The sequence below is a fragment of the Choloepus didactylus genome, chromosome 17, assembly GCF_015220235.1.
Source record: "Choloepus didactylus isolate mChoDid1 chromosome 17, mChoDid1.pri, whole genome shotgun sequence".
Lineage (NCBI taxonomy): Eukaryota > Metazoa > Chordata > Mammalia > Pilosa > Megalonychidae > Choloepus > Choloepus didactylus.
This window is the reverse complement of record NC_051323.1, coordinates 1,754,416-1,774,214: the sequence shown is the minus strand read 5'-3', so window position 1 is coordinate 1,774,214 and position 19,799 is coordinate 1,754,416. Positions and strand designations below refer to the sequence as shown.

Genomic DNA, 19,799 nt, shown 5'->3' with positions numbered 1-19,799 from the left:
TGAATGTTGAACATACCTTTCTCTCTGTTATTGTCAGCAGAATCAGAACCACTGCAAGGACTCTGAGTTTTGTTCTAAGGTTTCACCTACATTTTCCCCAGTGGATGGTGTCCCATGCAGTGATCATGTGTCCAGATTTTTCAAGTGTTTATCAACTTCTTCCTGTCTGTCTGCTCAATTCTCTTTTTGGATTGAAAGAAGTCTGGCTTTGTTGACAGTTAAAGAATTGGTCTGAGAAATACCTGTTAACTTTCTCTTCTGAGGTTTCCTTGTCTACTCAGGTATTCCACATAATATTCTGCTGCACATTTCTGCCTTTCACATACACATTTCAGTAGCTCTTCTCAGCCAAAAGTCCCAGGGCTTTCTGTTGATTTCCTTTCTGATAAGGGTCACTGAGCTCTTGGTGTTGCTCATCTTGTTGTCCCTGCTCTATGATATGTAGATTATTTTATTTCCTTCCTAACCCCAAAGAGTCTCAGAGGTGTTTTTCTGCTTTTCCTTTAGCTGCCAAAGGGTAAAGAAGCAGTAGTTGTGAGTCTCTGTGTTCCTGAGATCCAGGAGAGTGGTGGGTCAGCTTCCTCAGCAGGGTCAGTGTTGATGTCATCTGGAAGTGGGGACAGGAGAAGGATATTAGGGGAGGGGAAGCTTACAATATGTGCTCAGACCTTATGTCCATATTGGGACCTTGGCCCCTGGCTTTTATGCTGACCCCAACCTTCAAGGCATTCTCCAGCTGAGGGTTAGGAGGTGTCACAATGGGTGTCTGTGACATCATGCTGGTCCTATCCCATGTGATTCCCTGCCTTACTCTCTGAACAGAGGTCTTTCCCATCCAGAGTCCTCCCCTTCTCCATCCCACTGATTCTATCATTTTCCAGTCTGGACATATCCACAATTCATTGGTGAATTTACTGGGGCTCAGGGAGAGTAACCTCTCTGGATCACACTGCCACCTGGAACCATGGCAGTTCCCAACCTCATATTCCCAGTCCAGATTGGAGAGAATAACAGGGGCCACAGAAGACCAGTAGAGATATGCTTAAGCTCTGGGGGTAATTGTGGCCCTTTCTCTAATGCCTTAGACTGTCCCATGCATGCTGTGGTTCTGTGGTAATGCAAACAAACCTCAACAAACAATTCTTTATTTTCAAAAAGTATGGATAAATTTTCATATTAGTTATTTGTTGGCCTTAGGTAATAAAATTGAAGGAGGGGAGAAAGAATATGGCAGTGTAGAGAGGAATGGAAGTTAGTCCCCCTGGAACAACTAATAAACAGCCAGGAACAACCAGAAAATAACCTGGAGTAAATGTGGGGGGACAAACATGACCATCCACTCATCATACACCAACATGAATTAGGAGGAATGCCCAAGATTGCAGCATAAAATCTGTAGTAAAAACTGCAGATCTGAGCTGGGAGACCACTCCCCCCATGGCCTGAACTGCAAAGTCTCTCTGCTCTAGAGAGCATCACTCTCACAAACTGCAAAGCCTTACTGTGCTAGAAAGCAGAACTCTCCAAGCAATTGAATACAGCTCAGCTGAGCTCCAACTGGGTTTTTAATTAGCACATGCTAAATACAAGTTATGAATCCCTAATAAACAGACAGAGGCTTTTGACAACTGACCTTGGAGAGCTTAAGGACCTCTCTGGGAGGGAGGGAGAGCCCAGAAGACTGGGTGCTGTCTCTGGTTGATGGGTGAAACTGAGGGGGACTGCAGACTGCTCCAGAAGGGGGTCTTTCTGTTCTTTATTTGGCTTAGTGGAGAAAACTTCAGCCATTTTCAATTCCAAGTGCTCTGACCCAGACAAGGGTGTAGATAACAGAGTCAGAATCTATTCAAATGCTAATGGACACCCCTCAGGGGGTGTATCTTCCCTAAGAGAAAAGAGGGGGTGCCAAGTTCTACTACCTGCCTTCCATTCAGAACAAGACCCTAGAGCCTAGGGAAAAGCAGCCACAGGCCCAACCTCCTTACACCAGTCTGGAGCTACAGGCAGACAGGTGCACCTGCTGGGCAGAAAAACACAGTGACTTGAGGCCTCATTGGGTGCATCAATATTCTAAGACACCCTCAGGGAGACCTGAAACTTTTGCCTCCTTCCAAGACCTGAACCTGTTCTGTTCTAGGAAAACCTGACTGGGGTAACCAAGGAGGCCAGATGCCTAGACAACAGAAAACTACAACCTACCCTAAGACAAATGAAGCTATGGCCCAGTCAAAGGAAAAAAAAAAATTATACTTCAACTGAGATACAGGAGTTTAAATAATTAGTGCTGAATCAGTTCAGAAAGTTTAAGGAAGATACGGCAAAAGAGATGAAGCATACAATGAAAAGACTGGGCATACATAAGGTAGAAATTGAAAGTTCAAAAAAACAACTGACAGAATCTATGGAGATAAAAGGTACAACACACAAGGTGAAGGACACAATGGATACATACAACAGCAGATCCCAAGAGGTAGAGGAAAACATTCAGGAACTGGAGAACAAGGCACCTGAAAGCCTACACAAAAAAGAACAGATAGAAAAATGAATGGAAAAATACGAGCAATGTCTTAGGGAACTTAAGGACAAAATGAAATGCAGAATGTACATGTCATTGATGTCCCAGAAGGAGAAGAGAAGGGAAAGGGGGCAGAAGCAATAATAGAGGAAATAATCAATGAAAATTTCCCATCTCTTATGAAAGACATAAAATTACAGATCCAAGAATCACAGCATACCCTGAACAGAACAGATCCAAATAGGCCTATGCCAAGACACTTAATCAGATTATCAAATGTCAAAGACAAAGAGGGAATCCTGAAAGCAGCAAGAGAAAAGTGATCCATCACATATGAAGGAAGCTTGATAAGACTACATGTGGATTTCTCAATAGAAATCAGGGAGGCAAGAAGGAAGTGGGGTGAAATATTTAAGATACTGAAAGAGAAAAAGCACCAACCAAGAATCCTATATCCAGCAAAACTGTCCTTCTAATATGAGAGCTTAAAATATTCTCTGACAAATAGACAATGACAGAGATTGTGAACAAGATACCTGCTCTACAGTAAACACTAAAGGGAATACTACAGACAGATAGGAAAAGAAAGGAGTAAAAGGTTTGGAACACAATTTTGGGAGACAGTAGCACAACAATGTAAGTACACTGAACAGAGATGACTGTGAGTATGGTTGAAAGAAGAAGGTTAGGAGCATGTGGGACACCAGAAGGGAAGAGGAAAGATAAAGCCTGGGACTGCATAACTCAGTGAAACCTGGGGTGCTCAATGATTTTGATAAAAGGTAAAAGTATGTTTTTACATGAGATATAACAAATGAATGTCAATATTGCAAGATGTTAGAAATGGGGTGGGATTGGGGGAAAAATACAATCAATGCAAACTGGAGACTACAGTTAACACAAACATTGCATTTTGCTTCCTTTAATGTAACAAAGGCAATACATCAAAGCTAAATGCATATGAGGGGGACAAAGGGCAAGGGTATGGGAATCTTGCCATTGGTGATGTTCTGAGTCTTTATTCTACTTTAGCTTAATGCTATCTTTCCTATTGTTGCTTCCTAGCTATCATATATTTTTTTCCTCTCTTTCTTTTTTTCTCAGATTTATTTTTTTAATTTAAAAATTTTTTATTTATTGAGATTGTTCACATACCATATAATTATCCAAAGATCTAAAGTTTACAATCAATCAATTGCCCCCAGTACCATCACACAGCTGTACATCCATCACCACAATTATTTTTTTTTAATTTTTAGAACATTTTCATTACTTCAGAAAGGAGATACAGACAAGAAAAGGAAACTCAAATCCTCCCATACCCCTAACTACCCCCCTTCCATTGTTGACTCATAGCATTAGTATAGTACATTTGTTACTGTTGATGAAAGAACATTAAAATAGTACTAATTGTAATTGGTTTGCAATAGGTATGTTTTTCTGTATATGCCCCTCTATTATTTTTTTAAATTTCAGAATAGTATTTAATTTTCAGATATTTATAGTCATCTTATTTGATATCACAAAATAGTGGCCATGTTATAAATTTTACAGATAAGGATATTGTTGCACTATTTTCACCATTACATAGGTTGCAGAATAAATCTGAATACAGATCAATACTTCCCCTTCTTCCTCTTTTGTATATTTACAAACATGCTGACACATAACCTTTGCTATTCAAATTATTTTTATCTGAACCAAGGAACTAAATGCATTGAGATAATTTTGTCTGGTTTACAGGAATTCTCACTGTAAACTGTACAAGCTTAGGGATAAGAGAGTAAATAGATTTTTTTTGCCAAATCCTCTATGTGGCAACCCATCGCCTGAGCAAATCAGGCCTGCAGAACTTTGGTGCACAGCAGTCTGCATGACCTAGGCAGCTAGATGTTTAACCTATTGTCTTTCTAAGCCAGTAAAGAGATGATAAAGGGTAAAGTGACTTTAAAATGTAACTTTATGCAAGGAGGCAGGAAGTGAGAGGCTCTTAGTCTCATAAAAAGAGCAAAATGTAATTGTTCAAATCTTATTCTAGTCCTTCCTGCACCACCCCTCAGGTCAGAATGACCTGTTCCTGCATCTATGCTCCCCCCACCCTTAGGAAAACCTTTGTCTTAAGCCCTTATAAAAGGCTTTCTGCCCTTTTTGGTTTGCTCAGTCATCTTCCTTGCAAATGTGATGACTGCCTGGCCTGAGAGAGCCGTCATGATCTCTCCATGACTTCTCACCCTATAAGTAAGCCCTGAATAAAAGTTCATGTATCAGAAAATTCTCACTGTCTCCTTTGGCCTTTGGACCGGCATGGGCCTCTTGGGCTGTGACACTCTATCTGAACTCAGAAGCTAACTCAGGAGTTTGCTGGGCTTTTATGCTTTGTGTATCAATGTTGTGTAGAACATTTGGAAAATTTCCCCCAACAATTTCTTTGAAAACTCTTTCTAGAGCTTTACATTTCTCTTCCCCTTTCTGGGACACCAATGAGTCTTATGTTCAGATATTTTATTTTATCTATCATATCCCAGAGGTCCATTTTGATTTTTTCAATTTTTTTTCCCTAATCTTTCTTTTGTTCTTTCATCTTCCATTTTGTCATACTCCAGGTCACTGATTTGTTGTTCAGCTTCCTCTAGCCTTATACTGTGAGTATCCAGAATCTTTTTAATTTGGTCAACAGTTTCTTTTATTTCTGTAAGATCATCTATTTTTTATTTACTCTTGCAATTTCTTCTTTACATTCTTCTAGGCTCTTCTTCATGTCCTTTATATCCTGTGCCATGCTCCTGTTGTTTATCTTTAGTTCTTTGATTAATTGCTCCAAGTACTGTATCTCCTCTGATCTTTTGATTTGGGTGTTTTGGTTTGGGTTATCCATATCATCTGGTTTTTTCATATGTCTTAAAATTTTTTGTTGTTTTTGTCATTTTGGCATTTGCTTAACTTGATAGGGTTCTTTTAAGATATGTATGCTAAGTCAAAGGCTTCTCTCTAATTTGTCAGATCTACAGCTTGGTGGCATACACTTTCTCTAACTAACCAGCAGGTGGCATTTGCAAGCCACCTATTCCCCTCAAGCCAGTTCTCCCCAACTTGTCTTCATGGTGTGTGGGGGTCTGATTCTTATGAGGTCCAATTGATGCACCAGTTTTGCATGTGTAGTTGGTGCTTTCTGCCCTGAATGTGGGGTGTGTGTCTGAGCAGTTAGGGAGTGAGGTTGGCTTTAACAATTAAACCAGGTGTTCCTGGAGATTTAAGGCTGTTCCAAGAGTCTAAATCTTCAGTCTTGCCACAGATTGTCTCTGCCACTGACCCACAAGTCCTTGGTATTGGAATATTGTCCCTGATATTTCTGAGTGGTTCCCTCTTCCAAGTCATGCCCTTCTAGGGCCTCTGCTGAGGGAAGGCTTGCTACATTACATGTGCATGATGATTCAAGGGAAGTTCTGGCCACAGGGACGTGCAGGGGTCTTCCCCACCTGCTTTCTTTGAAGGTGATGTTGAAAGTCATCCATAATAAAGAAAAAATTACCTTTGTAAACTATTTCCTTAGTTAAAATTTGCATAACACTTAAAAACTTCCATTTAGTTATATTGTCCTCTTCATTTACCTCTATGAATTGAATGATCCTGAAATAATCAATAATTTATGTTAAATATAAATCTACAATAGCTATTTTAGCTAGGTAGGTTAAATACTCATTCTTACATCTTAATTACATTCTGAGGAAGAAAATGTAGCCCAATAATTAAAAATATAATGAGAAAAACAGGTGATTAGACTACAAAATAATAGAATCAGGGAACTACCTGTTCTCACAGATAAAAATAAATTTGCATTTTGGGAAATGCTCTATGAAAATGCCCCTAGTGACAAGTACCAGAATCTGCTGAGAGACTAGCAGCACTGAAGGAGGATTTCAACCACAAAAAATGGCAACATAGAATCTTTGTCCACAAAAGGACTCTCCCAAAGTCTGGTACCAATATTACATCATGCTTGGGGAAAATTGTGGGGAGAGAGTAGGTCTGTACAGATCAAATAATACTGTTCTCTCTCCCCAGAACCTTGTTGCATATCTCCACTCTCCATGTTCTGATTGTATGATATGTAATTGTCACCTCTGTCCTCACCAGGAATTCAGTGTCAGAGTTAGGCTGCAGAAATAGATTCAAAAAAAGATGGATATAAGGGGGGCAAGATAGTGGAGTGGTTAGATGTGGAATCTAGTTACTCCTCTAGGGCAGCTGGTAAATAGCCAGGAACTGTTTGGAACAGCTGTGTTTTGGGGGAATTCTGTGACCAGTTATGTATCATACACTAATGTGGAATGGGTGGAACAGCTGAGGTGCCAGCAAAAAAACGTTTCCCTGGCCAGGGGGCCGGCACCCCTCTCCATGAGACATGGCAGACTGTCTTGGAGCTGGTTCCTTGTGGGAAAAAGAAACACTCTATGCTGGGAGAAAGGAGAGGGGCTCAATCTGGCCATAATTGCAGAATTAACAAATTCAGACTACTGAATAAAAGCTCCAAGCACAGGTAAACCAGGAGTGGGCAAGCAAGGAGCCAGAGGAATCCATCTCCCAGAGAGGAGGCAGAGCTGACAACAACAGCAAAACAAAACAAAAAGAAACTAGAGGCTTTTTGAATTGGAGATGTTCAGAATACTGGAAAATGGCTGGAATCCAAGAAAAATGGGCACATAGAAATGGGTACCAATCTGGGCTCTGTCTCCAAAACCCAGGGAGCTGGGGTCTGGCTCTGAAAGTTTTTTCCTTTCCTTTTCCTGTTCCTTTTCCTTTTCCTTTCCTTTCCTTTTCATTTTCCTTTCCTTTTTCCTTTGTGGCTCTCTGACTCTTTATCTTTTTATTTTTCAATAGCCCATGAGATCTCCTGCTTCAAAACTACCCCAGGCAAGGGTGGAATTAAGAATTAAAGTCTGAGAGTAATTATTCATGTAAAGGGTTAATAGATGAAAGGGCTTATGTTCAAATAGTCCAGACCAGGACTGACAAAACTTAGGGTCTGGGGAAAGGCCTTGAAAAGGGATTTCTTTATCCTTTTTTTTCTCACTTTCTTTTTTTTGAAATAAATATTCCAAGTAGCTCATTATAGAAAACCTCAGATATTTGCAGTTGGCCCCTGGACCCTGGCAAGGGCAGAGCTAAGATAGGTCTGAGAGACAAAGAAATTAGTCTCGTGGTGGAGACAATTCCTTAAAGGACATAACATCCCCCAGAAAATGGGGCAAGGCCCAGCTGAAGTGGCTGCCCTCCTTCAGAGAACTCAGACCCCAGGGACTGGAAAATGGAAATCAGCTTGAGTCAGCCACACCCTGGGAGGGACAGGGCTTGTGGAGAATTAAAGGCACCTGTGGCAACTCTTTACACTGGTGGGTAGCTGTGGGCTGACAAGTGCCACCTGCTGGACAGGATAGGAAAAGCACAGTCTAGAGGCTTCACAGGATGGTCTGTTCTCAGGGAAAATCCATACCATCCTCCTGAGACCTGGGCCTGCCTTGACTGGTAAATTCTGATTGGGATTGAACAGATCTGTGGAGACACTCCCACAAAAAGGTTACGCAGAGGCAGAGCAAGAACAGAAAAACAAGAGCTGAAAAATTCTGATCAATTAAACAGAAACTATGTTAGAGGTCAGGAATAAGTTGAACTAAATGCCAAATGATAGAGAACAAAGCTAACCAATAAGGAAACACTAGGTAAAAGAGAGAAAACAAGCTCCAGAATAAACTAAATAAGAAAATCAGATGCCTAGACAGCTAAAAATAATGAGCCATAGTAGGAAACATGAAGATACGGATCAAAGGAATAAACTAACACTTCAACTGAGATACAGTAATTGAAACAACTAATAAATCTAAATCAATTCAAACATCAAATCAATGAGTTGAGGGAAGATATGAGAAAAGAGATGAAGTATATAAAGAAGACATTGGGTGAACATGAGGAATTTGAAAGTATGAAGAAACAAATATGAGAATTTACAGGAATGAAAGGCAAAATAGAAGAGATGAAAAACACAATGGAGACTTACAACACCGGATTTGAAGAGGCAGAAGAAAGGAAAAGTGAACTAGAAAATAGGACATCTGAAATCCTATACACAAAGGAACAGACAGGGAAAAGAATGGAAAAATATTAGCAGGGGCTCAGGAAACTGAATGACAACATGAAGTGCAGGAATATATGTGCCCCAGAAGGAGAAGAGAAGGGAAAGGGGGCAGAAAGAGCAATAGAAGAAATAATCACTGAAAATTCCCCAACTCTTACGAAAGACTTAAAATTATGGATTCAAGAAGGGCAGCATACCCTAAACAGAACAGATATCAATAGACCTACCTCAAGACACTGATCAGACTGTCCAATGTCAAAGACAATAAGAAAATTCTGAAAGCAGCAAGAGGAAAGCAATGCATCACATACAAGAGAAACTTGATAAGACTATGTATACATTTCTTCACAGAAACAATGGAGGCAAGAAAATAGTGGTATGATATATTTAAGATATTGAAAGAGAAAAACTGCCAACCAATAATTCTATACCTGGCAAAATGCTCTTTCAAACTTGAGGGTGAGATTCAGATATTTTCAGACAAACACTGTGAGAGTTTTTGAATAAGAGACCTGTGCTTTAAGAAATAGTAAAGGGAGTGCTATAGGCTTATAAGAAAAGACAGGAGAGAGAGGTTTGGAGAACTGCATAGAAATGAAGATTTTCAGGAAGGGCAAAAGGAGAGAGAAAAAAAATAAGATGTGTCATGTAGAATCCAAAAGACAAAATGGTAGAAGAAAGTAAAGGCTTTACAATAATAATACTAAATATTAATGGATTAAAAATCCCAATAAGATATAGACTGGTAGAATGGATTAAAAAACAAGACTGAGCTATATGCTGTCTACAAGAAACTCATTTAGACAGAAGGATAAAAATAGGTTTAAAGTGAAAGGTTGGAAAAAGATATTTCTTGCAAAAAAGAACAGAAAAAAGCAGCAGTAGCTATATTATTATCAGGCAAATTAGACTTCAAGTGTAAAACAATTAACAGAGACAGAAGGACCCCATGTATTAATAAAAGGGACAATTCATCAGGAAAACATTACAATCATAAATATTTATGCATTGAGCCAGAGTGCCCCAAAATACATGAAGCAAATACTGAGAATGCTGAAGGCAGAAGTAGATACCTCTACAATAATAGTTAGAGGCTTCCATACACCACTCTCATCAATGGATAGAACATCAAGACTGATGATCAATAAGGAAACAGTTGTTGAATTGTATGATAAATGAGCTAGGCTGGATAGACATTTATAGAACACTACAACCCACATCATTAGGATACACATTTTTCTAAGTGCTCTTGGATCAGTTTTTAGGATAGGCCACATGATGAGTAAAAAAGCAAGTTTCAACAAATTTTTTTAAAAAATGATATTATACAAAGTACCTTCTTGGATCATAATGAAATGTTGGAAGTCAACAACAGGCAGAAGGTCAGAAAATTCACAAATATATGGCAGCTAAATAACACACTGGGGAAAGGAAAAAATTACAAGAAAAATTAGTAAATACATTGAGGCAAATGAAAATGAAAACACAACACATCAAACTTATAGGATGCAGCAAAGGTGGTGCTGAGAGAGAAATTTGCCCTAAATGCTTATATTAAAAGAGAAGAAAGAGCAAAAATTGAAGAATTAAATATTCACTTGGAGGAACTAGAGAAAGAAGAGCAAACTAACCCCAAATCAAACAGAAGGAAAGGAATAACAAAGGGTTGCACAGAATTAAATGACATTGAGACAAGCAAGACAATAGAGAGAATCAACAAAACCAGAAGTTGGTTCTTTGAGAAAATCAATAAAATCACTGGGCCCTTAGCTAGGCTAATGAAAAGAAAAAGAGTAGATGCAAATAAACACAAACAGAAATGGGAAAGGAGTCATAACTACTGAACCTGCAGAAATAAAGGAGATAATTAGAGGATACTATGAGCAACTGTGTACTAATATACTAGACAACTTAGATGAAAAGGACACTAAAAAAAGAAAAATAGAATGGATACAAATAAACACAATTAGAATGGGAAAGGGGACATAACTACTGACCCTGCAGAAACAAAGGTGATAATGAGAGGATACTATGAGCAACTACATGCTAATAAACTAGACAACTTAGATGAAATGGATAACTTCCAAGAAAAGTATGAACAACCACCATAGACTCAAGAAGAAATAGATGACCTCAACAAGCCAGTCACAGGTAGAGATTGAGTCAGACATCAATGAGCTTCCAAGAAAGAAAAGTCCAGGACCAGAAGGCATCCATATGAATTCTACCAGCATTCAAGAAAGAATTAGTACCAATCATGCCCAATCTCTTCAAAAAAAAATTCAAGAGGAGGAAAAGCTACCTAACTCATTTTGTGAAGCCAAGATCACTGAAACACCAAAGTCAAAGATACTGGAAAAAAAGGAAATTATAGATCAATCTCTTTAATGAAAATAGATGTAAGAATCCTCAAAAGAATACAATTTGAATCCAGCTGCACATTAAAAGAATTACACAGCAAGTGTGATTTATTTCAGGTATACAAGGCTGGTTCAACATAAGAAAATCAATTAATGCAGTAGAACAAATCATAAAGGTGGAAGAACCACATAATCATCTCAATCAATGCAGAAAAGCCATTTGACAAAATTCAACATCCTTTCTTGATGAAAACACTTCAAAGGATAGGAATAGAAGGGAATTTTCTCAATTTCATAAAGGCAATATATGAAAAACCCACAGCTAACACAATACTCAATGGGGAAAGACTGAAAGCTTTCGCTCTAAGAACAGGAACAAGAGAGGGATGCCCACTGTCACCATTATTATTCAACATTGTGCTGGAAGTTCTAGCTAGAGCAATTAGGCAAGAAAAAGAAATAAAAGGCATCCAAATTGGAGGAGAAGCAAAACTTTCACTGTTTGCAGATGATATGATCTTATATGCAGAAAATCCAGAAAAATCTACAGCAAAGCCACTAGAGCTAATCAGTGAATACAGCAAAGTGCCAGGCTACAAGATCAACATGCAAAAATCAGTAGTTTTCCTATACACAAGTAATGAGCAACAGGAGGAGGAAATCAAGAAAAAAGTTTCATTATCCAAGACCACAAAAGACCTATACAGAGAAAACTACAAGAAACTGCTAAAAGAAACCAAACAGGACCTAAAAAATGGAAGAACATATCATGTTTATGGATTAGAAGAATAAATATAATTAGGATGTCAATTCTACCTAAACTTATGTATAGTTTCAATGCAATACCAATTACAATCCCAACAACTTGCTTTGCAGAAATAGAAAAACCAATAACCAAAATTTTCAGCAGGGTGGGATGCCCAGAATAGCCAAAAATATCTTGAGAAAGAGGAATGAATTGGGAGGTCTCACACTACCTGACTTTGAAGCATATTACAAAGCTACAGGGGTCAAAACAGCATGGTACTTGCATAAAGATAGATATACCAACTAAAGGAATATAATTGAGTGTTCAGAAGTAGATCCTTGCATCTATAGACAATTGATCTTTGATAAGGCAGTCAAGCCAAAGCAACAGGGACAGAGCAGCCTCTTCAATAAATGGTGTTTGGAGAACTGCATATCCATATCCAAAAGAATGAAAGAGGACTCCTATCTCACACCTTATACAAAAACTAACTCAAAATGGATTAAAGACCTAACCATTAGAACTAAGACCATAAGACTTTTAGAAGACAATGTAGGGAACTATCTTAAAGATCTTGTGATAGGAGGTGGTTTCCTAGACCTTACACCCAAAGTGAGAGCAATCAAAGAAGAAATAGATAAATGGGATCTCCTCAAAATCATACACTTTAGGACATCAAAGGACTTTGTCAGAAAAGCTAAAAGGCAGCCTATGCAATGAGAGACAATATTTGGAAACCACATGTAAGATAAGGGTTTAATATCCAAAGAGATTCTACAACTCAACAAGAGAAAGACAACCCAATTAAAAAATGGGCAAAAGACATGGACAGACACTTTTCTGTGGAAGAAATACAAGTGGCTCAAAAACATATGAAAAGATGCTCAACTTCACTGGCTATTAGGGAAATGTAAATCAAAACCACAATGAGATATCATCTCATACCTATCAGAATGGCCATTAACAAAACTACAAGTACTGGAGAGGATGTGGAGAAAGAGGCACACTTATTCACTGTTGGGAATGTAGAATGGTCAGCCACTCTGGAAGGCAGTGTGGCAGTTCCTTGGGAAGCTAAGTATGGGATTACCATATGATCCAGCAATTCCATTACTAGGTATATACTCAGAGGAACTGAAAGCTAAGACACAATCAGACATTTGTATACCAATGCTTATAATGACATTATTCACAATTACCAAGAGATGGAAACAGCCCAAATGTCCATCAGTGGAGAAGTGGATAAGCAAACTGGTATATACACATGATGGAATATTATGCAACTATAAGACAGAACAAGTTCACAGAACATATATCCTGGAAGAACCTTGAGGATATGCTGAGCGAAGTTAGCCTGAAACAAAAGGAGAAATGCTGTATGGTCTCACTAATACGAATTAACATTAAAGAGCAAATGTTGCAAGTTAAAAGCTGAGAACACAGGTTATCAAGAGATAGAAAGAGGGTGGAGATCAGGCATTTGATGCTGAAGGACTGTAGAATGTTCAACATGATATGTATAGATCCAGAAATGGATAGTATAATACTGTATGATGGTAGCACAATATTGTAAATATACTGAACAAGATATCTGTGACTAAGCCTGAAAGAGGAGGGCTGGGAGCATGTATGACACCAGAAGGAGAGGAAGGCAATAAAGATTGGGACTGTATAACTTAGTGAAACCTAGAGTGGTAAATGATTGAGGCTAAATGTACAAATATAAAAATGTTTCTACATGTGGGAGAACAAATGAACATCAACCTTGCAAAGTGTTGAAAAAGGGATGGTATTCGGGAAAAATATAATGAAAGCAAATTGCAGTCTCGTTAATAGTAACATTGTAATATGCTTCCATTAAATGTAACAAAGGCAACATACAAAGCTAAATGTCTATGAGAGGGGGATTTAAGGAAGGGGTAAGTGATTCTTTGTAGTGTTGTTGTCTGACATGTTTTGTATGGTATTTTAATTTCTTAAACATTTTTTATTATTTAAACAAGTTTTTGGAGTAATGATTATGTTGAAGTGCTGACTGTGGTGATGAATGCACAACTACTTGATGATACTGTGAACAACTGTACACTGTGGATGATTGTATGGTATGTGAATATATCTGTAAAATTCAGGGAAAAATACAAACAGGGATACAAGTGCTGGAGAAAGCATGGAAAGAGGGATGCACCAAGGTACTGTTGCTGGGGAAGTAGAATGGTATAGCCTATCTGGAGGACAGTGTGTTGGTTCCACAAGAAACTAAATATGTGGGTGCCATAAAGTCCTGCAACTGTTTATGTGGTATATACTTGGAAGAGCTGAGAACAAGGACATGAATGGACATCGACACACTGGTGTTTATGGCAGCAATATTCACGATTTGCAATGTATGGAGGTGGCCTAAGGGTACATCACCTGATGAACAGAATGGTTAATCATGGTTTATGCATACAATAGAATATTGTGCAGCTACAAAAATGAATGAAGCTGTGGGACACACAACTAGGTGAATGGATCTTGAGTACAGGATTTTGAGTGAAGTATACCAGCAATGAAAATACAAACATAATAATGCCCCACTAATATGCACTATGTTTAAACTCTGAGAATTGAATCTTAGAGCACAGTTTAACAGAGGAATGCTTATTGTAATTGTCCCTAGATTGTAAGCTCCTACATCAGTCATATCTATTCCAAAGTTGTAATGCTTTTCTCCAAATTCTAAGATGCTGAGCCTTTGTATATAACTTGGTTGGTCTCTGGAACTTTGGCTATCTGTGTGAAACCTGAAAGTCAGAGCTAGAGCTTGGCAGCTCTGAATGTCAGTATTGCCTCACACAACAACTGTTAAAAAAACTGAAAGAGTTCAGACTTCAATTAGAATTATGAATGATGGAAATCTGGTTAGGATTAAGGTAAATAAGGCCAAAGGGTAAAGGACAATACTGTGTTTTAAAGCTTCAACTTCTGTGTGAGACCAAAAGAAGAGATTTTTATTTGGTGCAGGATCTATATTTTCTACAGCACACTAAATAATTTAACTTGTACAGTCAGTTTATTCAAACACCATAATTACATGGAACTTTGAATAGGACATGTGGTCTGGTAGGTTTTACAGGTTTGTGTGAAATCTCAATACATCCCAAAGCAATTTCAGCATAGAATAAAATATATTTTCTGGGCATCCCTGAAGAACTGGAGAAAAATGCAGAAATGTTGGACTTTCCCACCTGTGTTATTACTGATATTCACACAAATTTTGAGGACTAACAGTTTAGTAGGTTGAGCCCTCAATCTTAGGGCTTGCCTTTATGAAGCTTGTTACTGCAAAGGAGAGCCTAACCCTACCTATAATTGTGCCAAATACCTCCCCCAGAGAACCTCTTTGTTGCTTAGATGTGACCCTCTCTCTCTCTAAGCTCACACACCAGGTGAACTCATTGCCCTCCCCCTCTATGTGGGATATGACTCTGCGGGGTGGAAATCATCTATTTCTTCTTGAGTCAATGTTGGTTGTTTATGTTTTTTCTAGGAAGTTGTCCATTTCATCAAAGTTTTCTAGTTTATAAGCATATAGTTGCTCCTAGTATCTTCTCATTATCTCCTTTATTTCTGCATGATCAGTAGTTATTTCTCCTTTCCCATTTCTGATTGTATTTTTTATATCTGCTTTTTTTTGTTATCCTAGCTAGAAGTCTGTCAATTTTATTGATTTTCTCAAAGAACCAACTTCTGATTTTGTTGACTCTATTTTCCTGTTTTCAATTTCATTTATTTCTGCTCTGTTATTTCTTTCCTTCTGCTTGCTTTGGGGTTAGTTTGCTGTTCTTTCTCTAGTTCCTCTGGGTGAACAGATAATTCCTCGATTTATGCCCCCTCCTCTTTTAATATAGGCATTTGGGGCAATAAGTTGCCCTCTCAGCACTGCCTTTGCTGCATCCCGTAAGTTTTGATATGTTGTGTTTTCATTGTCATTTGCCTCAAGGTATTTACTAATTTCTCTTGCAATCTCTTCCTTTGCCCACTGGTTTTCTAAGAGTGTGTTGTTTAGCCTCCATATATTTGTGAATTTTACAACCTTTTATTTGTTATTTATTTCCAACTTCATTCCCTTATGGTCTGAGACAGTGTTTTGCATAATATCAATATTCTTAAATTTGTTGAGACTTGCTTTGTGGCCCAACATGTGGTCTATCTTAGAGAATGTTCCATAAGCACCTCAGAAAAAGGTGTATCCTGCTGTTGGTTGTAGTGTTCTATAAATGTCTGTCAAGTCTAGTTCATTTATCATACAATTCGACCTCTACATTCCTTTATTGATCCTCTGTCTAGATGTTCCATCCATTGATGAGAGTGGTGTATGGAAGTCTCCAGCTATTATTGTAGAGGTATCTACTTCTTTCGGTATTCTCAGTGTTTGCATCACGAATTTTGGGGCACTCTGGCTTGGTGCATAAATATTTATGAATGTTATGTTTTCTTGATGAATTGGCCCTTTTATTAATATATAGTGTCCCTCTTTGTCTCTTTTAACTGTTTTACTTTTGAAGCCTAATTTGTCTGACATTAATATAGGTACTCCTGCTTTCTTCTGGTTGTGTGAAATATCTTTTTCCAACCTTTCACTTTCAGGTGATTTTTGTCCTTGTGTCTGAAATGAGTTTCTTTTAGACAGAATATAGTTGGGTCCTGTTTTTTTTAACCCATTCTGCCAGTCTATGTCTTTTTATTGGGGAGTTTAATCCTTTAACATTCAGTGTTATTTCTATAATGGCAGTACTTTCTTTTACCATCTTCTCTTCTGGATTTTATATGTCATATCTTATTTTTTCCTTGCTCTCCTTTTACCCTTCCTGATAATCTTCTTTTCTATATTCTTCTGCAAACCTCTCTCTCCTGTCTTTTCCTATCAGCCTGTAGTATTTATTGTAGCACTGGTCTCTTATTCACAAACTCAGTGTCTGTTTGTTTGAATGTATTGTAATGTCCCCCTTATTTTTGAAGGACATTTTTGCTGGATACAGAATTCTTGGTTATCAATTTTTCTCTTTCAGTATGTTAAATATATCATACTACTGTCTTCTCACCTCCATGGTGTCTGCAGAGAAATTTGTACAGTCTTATTGAGCTTCCCTTGTATGTGACAGATTGCTTTTCTCTTGCTGCTTTCAGAATTCTCTCTTTGTCTTTGACATTGGAAAATCTGATCAAGTGTCTTGGAGTAGGTCTCTTGGGATCTATTCTGTTTGGGGTATGCTTTACTTCTTGAATCTGTAATTTTCTGTCTTTTATAAGAGTTGGGAAATTTTCAGTAAATATTTCTATTATTCTTTCTGCCCCTTTTCCCATCTCTCTTCTCCTTATGGGATACCCATAACACATATGTTTGTGTGCTTCATGTTGTCACTCAGCTCCTTAAGACCTTGCTCATATTTTTCCATTCATTTCAACATCTCTTCTTTTGTGTGTATGAATTCAAATACCTTGTACTCCAGTTCACTGATTCTTTCTTCTGCCTGTTAAAATCTACTGTTGTATCCCTCTATTGTGTTTTTCATCTCCTCCATTGTGCTCTTCATTCCCATAAGTTCTGCCACTTGCTTTTTTAAGTTTATGAATTCTTCTTTATGGTCATCCAATGTCTTCTTTATATCCTTCATCTCTTTTCCATATCTTCCCTCAGCTAACTGATTTGATTTTTGAATTGACTTAGGAGATCTATTTATTTGTTCCAGTTCCTGTATCTCAGTTGAAGTGTTTTGTTTTGTTTTTTTTCCTTTTGATGGTCCATAAGTTTGCATTTCCTAGTGTGACTCATTATCTTAAGTTTATTCTGGAGCTCACTTTCACTCTTTTACCTAGGTTTTTCTTGTTGTTTGGCTTTGTTCTCTATCCTTTGATGTTCTGTTCAACTTATTTTAGACCTCTAACTTAGGTTTTACTTAGTTGATCAGAATTTTTCACCTTTTGCTTTTCTGTTTCTTGCCCTGCCTCTATATAGCCTTTTTATCTGAGGAGATACGGTCAACCCTAGTCAGGTTTTCCCAGTCCAGAGAGGCCCAGGTCTCAGGAGGTGGGTATGGAGTTTCTCTGAAAATGAGACCCTCCTGTGAGGCCTTTAGTCTCCGTGCTTTTCTTATCCTGTCCAGCAGGTGTCACTTGCCAGCCCACAGCTCCCTCACCAGTGTAAGGATTTGTGGTGTCTTTAGTTCTCCTGCTGACTCTGACCCTGTTGGGGACATGGGTGACTGAAGCTGGTTCTGATTTCCAGCCCCTGGGGTCTGAGCTTCTTGGGGGAGGGCTGCCAATTGAGCTGGATGATGCTCCCCTCTTCTTAGGGAAGTTATATGCCCTTCAGGGAATTCTCTCCCCTGCTAGACTCCACTGCTTTGTCTGCCAGAAGTATTTCAGCTCTCCATTTCCTGGGTTCAGAGGCCAGTTGCAGATGTCAGAAAAGAGGTACTTATAATAGTTATTTTAAAAAGAAAGAAAGAAAAAAAGGAAAAAAAGAAAAGGAAAAAAAGAAGTCATTTTTAAAGACTTTCCCCAGCCTGGAAGTTTTGTCAGTGTCAGAATAGTGTATTTAAAGATGCACTTTGGGCTATTATCTGGATAACTACTCTCCAACAACTTTAATTCTGCCCTTGCCAGGGGGCTATTGAAATGTAAAAAGATAAGTCAGAGAGCAAGAATGGAGGGGCAAAATGTGGAAAAATAAAGCAGCCTTTTTGGATACAGTGAATGGGTGCCCCCTTGTAATGGCCCCCTTGCCAGAGTCCAGCCCTTCTCTAGCAACACCAGCTCAAAAAGTTAGTTTGTTAATTCTGCAGTTGAGGCTGGGTTGAGCCCTCCTTGCTCCCAGATTTTTTTTTTCCTTTCAGGGAGGCAGCTGTAAGACAGTCTGAGAGGTCTGGGCAGGGAGGGGCACCAGAACCCTGGTTGGGGGAACTTACTGATTTTGCTGTGATCTCAGCTTTTCCCTGCATCCCAGACTATGTATGATGTGTGACTGGTCACTGAAGACCCTGAAAACACTGTTCCACCTGTCTCTATACTCTTACTTGAGTGGGAGGTTGCTTGATGAAGCCCAAATCCATTGAATCATGACCTGATAAGGCTCAGGTCTTTTCTAATGGAGATTATAGGTTTGAGGTGTAAAGAGACAAACCCATGACAAAAGCAACCTGTTTCCATGTGTGCATTCCCAGGCCTGCACACATGATAAGGTGCTTTAATTGCAAATCTAGGAAAATGTATTGCATCTGAGGTCTCAAACACCACTGGGAGGGTGGTGATTCAAATTTGCAAAATGTGATTAAACTAAGTGCAAATTTCTCCCTATTAACTGCAGTTACACTCCGGGAAAACTGAAACATCTTAAAACCATGCCTCCCCCTCTCCCTCAAGTTCCAGATTCAAACACTTATAGAAGGCATTTCACCCACACAAAAGTCTTTGGGAATTACAGTTGTGCAAGAGGCAGAACCATGCTTTGTTGTGTGAGACCACAGAACCCCTGGCCCTGCACCCTGAAGACACCTATTGCGAACAATCAACTGGGGCCCACAAATTTTCTTATGCCCCTTTGGGGCAGGTTGCACCATTAGGAACCAGATATTTTATAGACTACATGATCTCAGTTAGAATCATCATATGCAGCTGAATAACAGGAAAAATAAAGGGACATTTCTGTTGGCCCAAGTGGGATCCCCATGAGCAGCGCACCTGCTGTCTGGGAGAGTGTGTGGGACGTGACTGTGCTCTGGCCCCAGGCTGCATGAAAAGCAATTGGGGAATATCCGGGGAGGGGGTCACCTAGAGATGAAGCCCTGTGAGACAAGGTGCCTACCACACATCTCCAGTTAAGGAAGTGGAGCTTGGAGCCTGGGAACCTAGAGGCAGAGGCCCAACCCCAGTCAGTGCTAGGAGTCTGCCACCTCCTTTGGGGCAAAGGAGGCCCACAGAGTGGGATATGTGGGCTATACAGGGGCAAGGCCAGAGTGGGGGGCACTGGGAGTTGCTGAATGCCAATGTCTGAGGACGTAGGGG

General features: G+C 39.0%; 1 protein-coding gene across 2 annotated transcripts in view; it reads right to left on the bottom strand.

Annotated features, from left to right (window-relative positions):
* Positions 1-396: 396 nt before the first annotated feature.
* LOC119512376 (zinc finger protein 252-like) overlaps positions 397-19,799 on the bottom strand; it is a 73,313-nt gene continuing 53,910 nt past the window's right edge. For both annotated transcript variants that reach the window (XM_037807001.1, XM_037807000.1), the window contains exon 6: positions 397-607. In XM_037807001.1, coding sequence (XP_037662929.1) covers positions 479-607 — 129 coding nt within the window. In that variant the 3' untranslated portion in view covers positions 397-478. The remainder of the gene's footprint in view (positions 608-19,799) is intronic.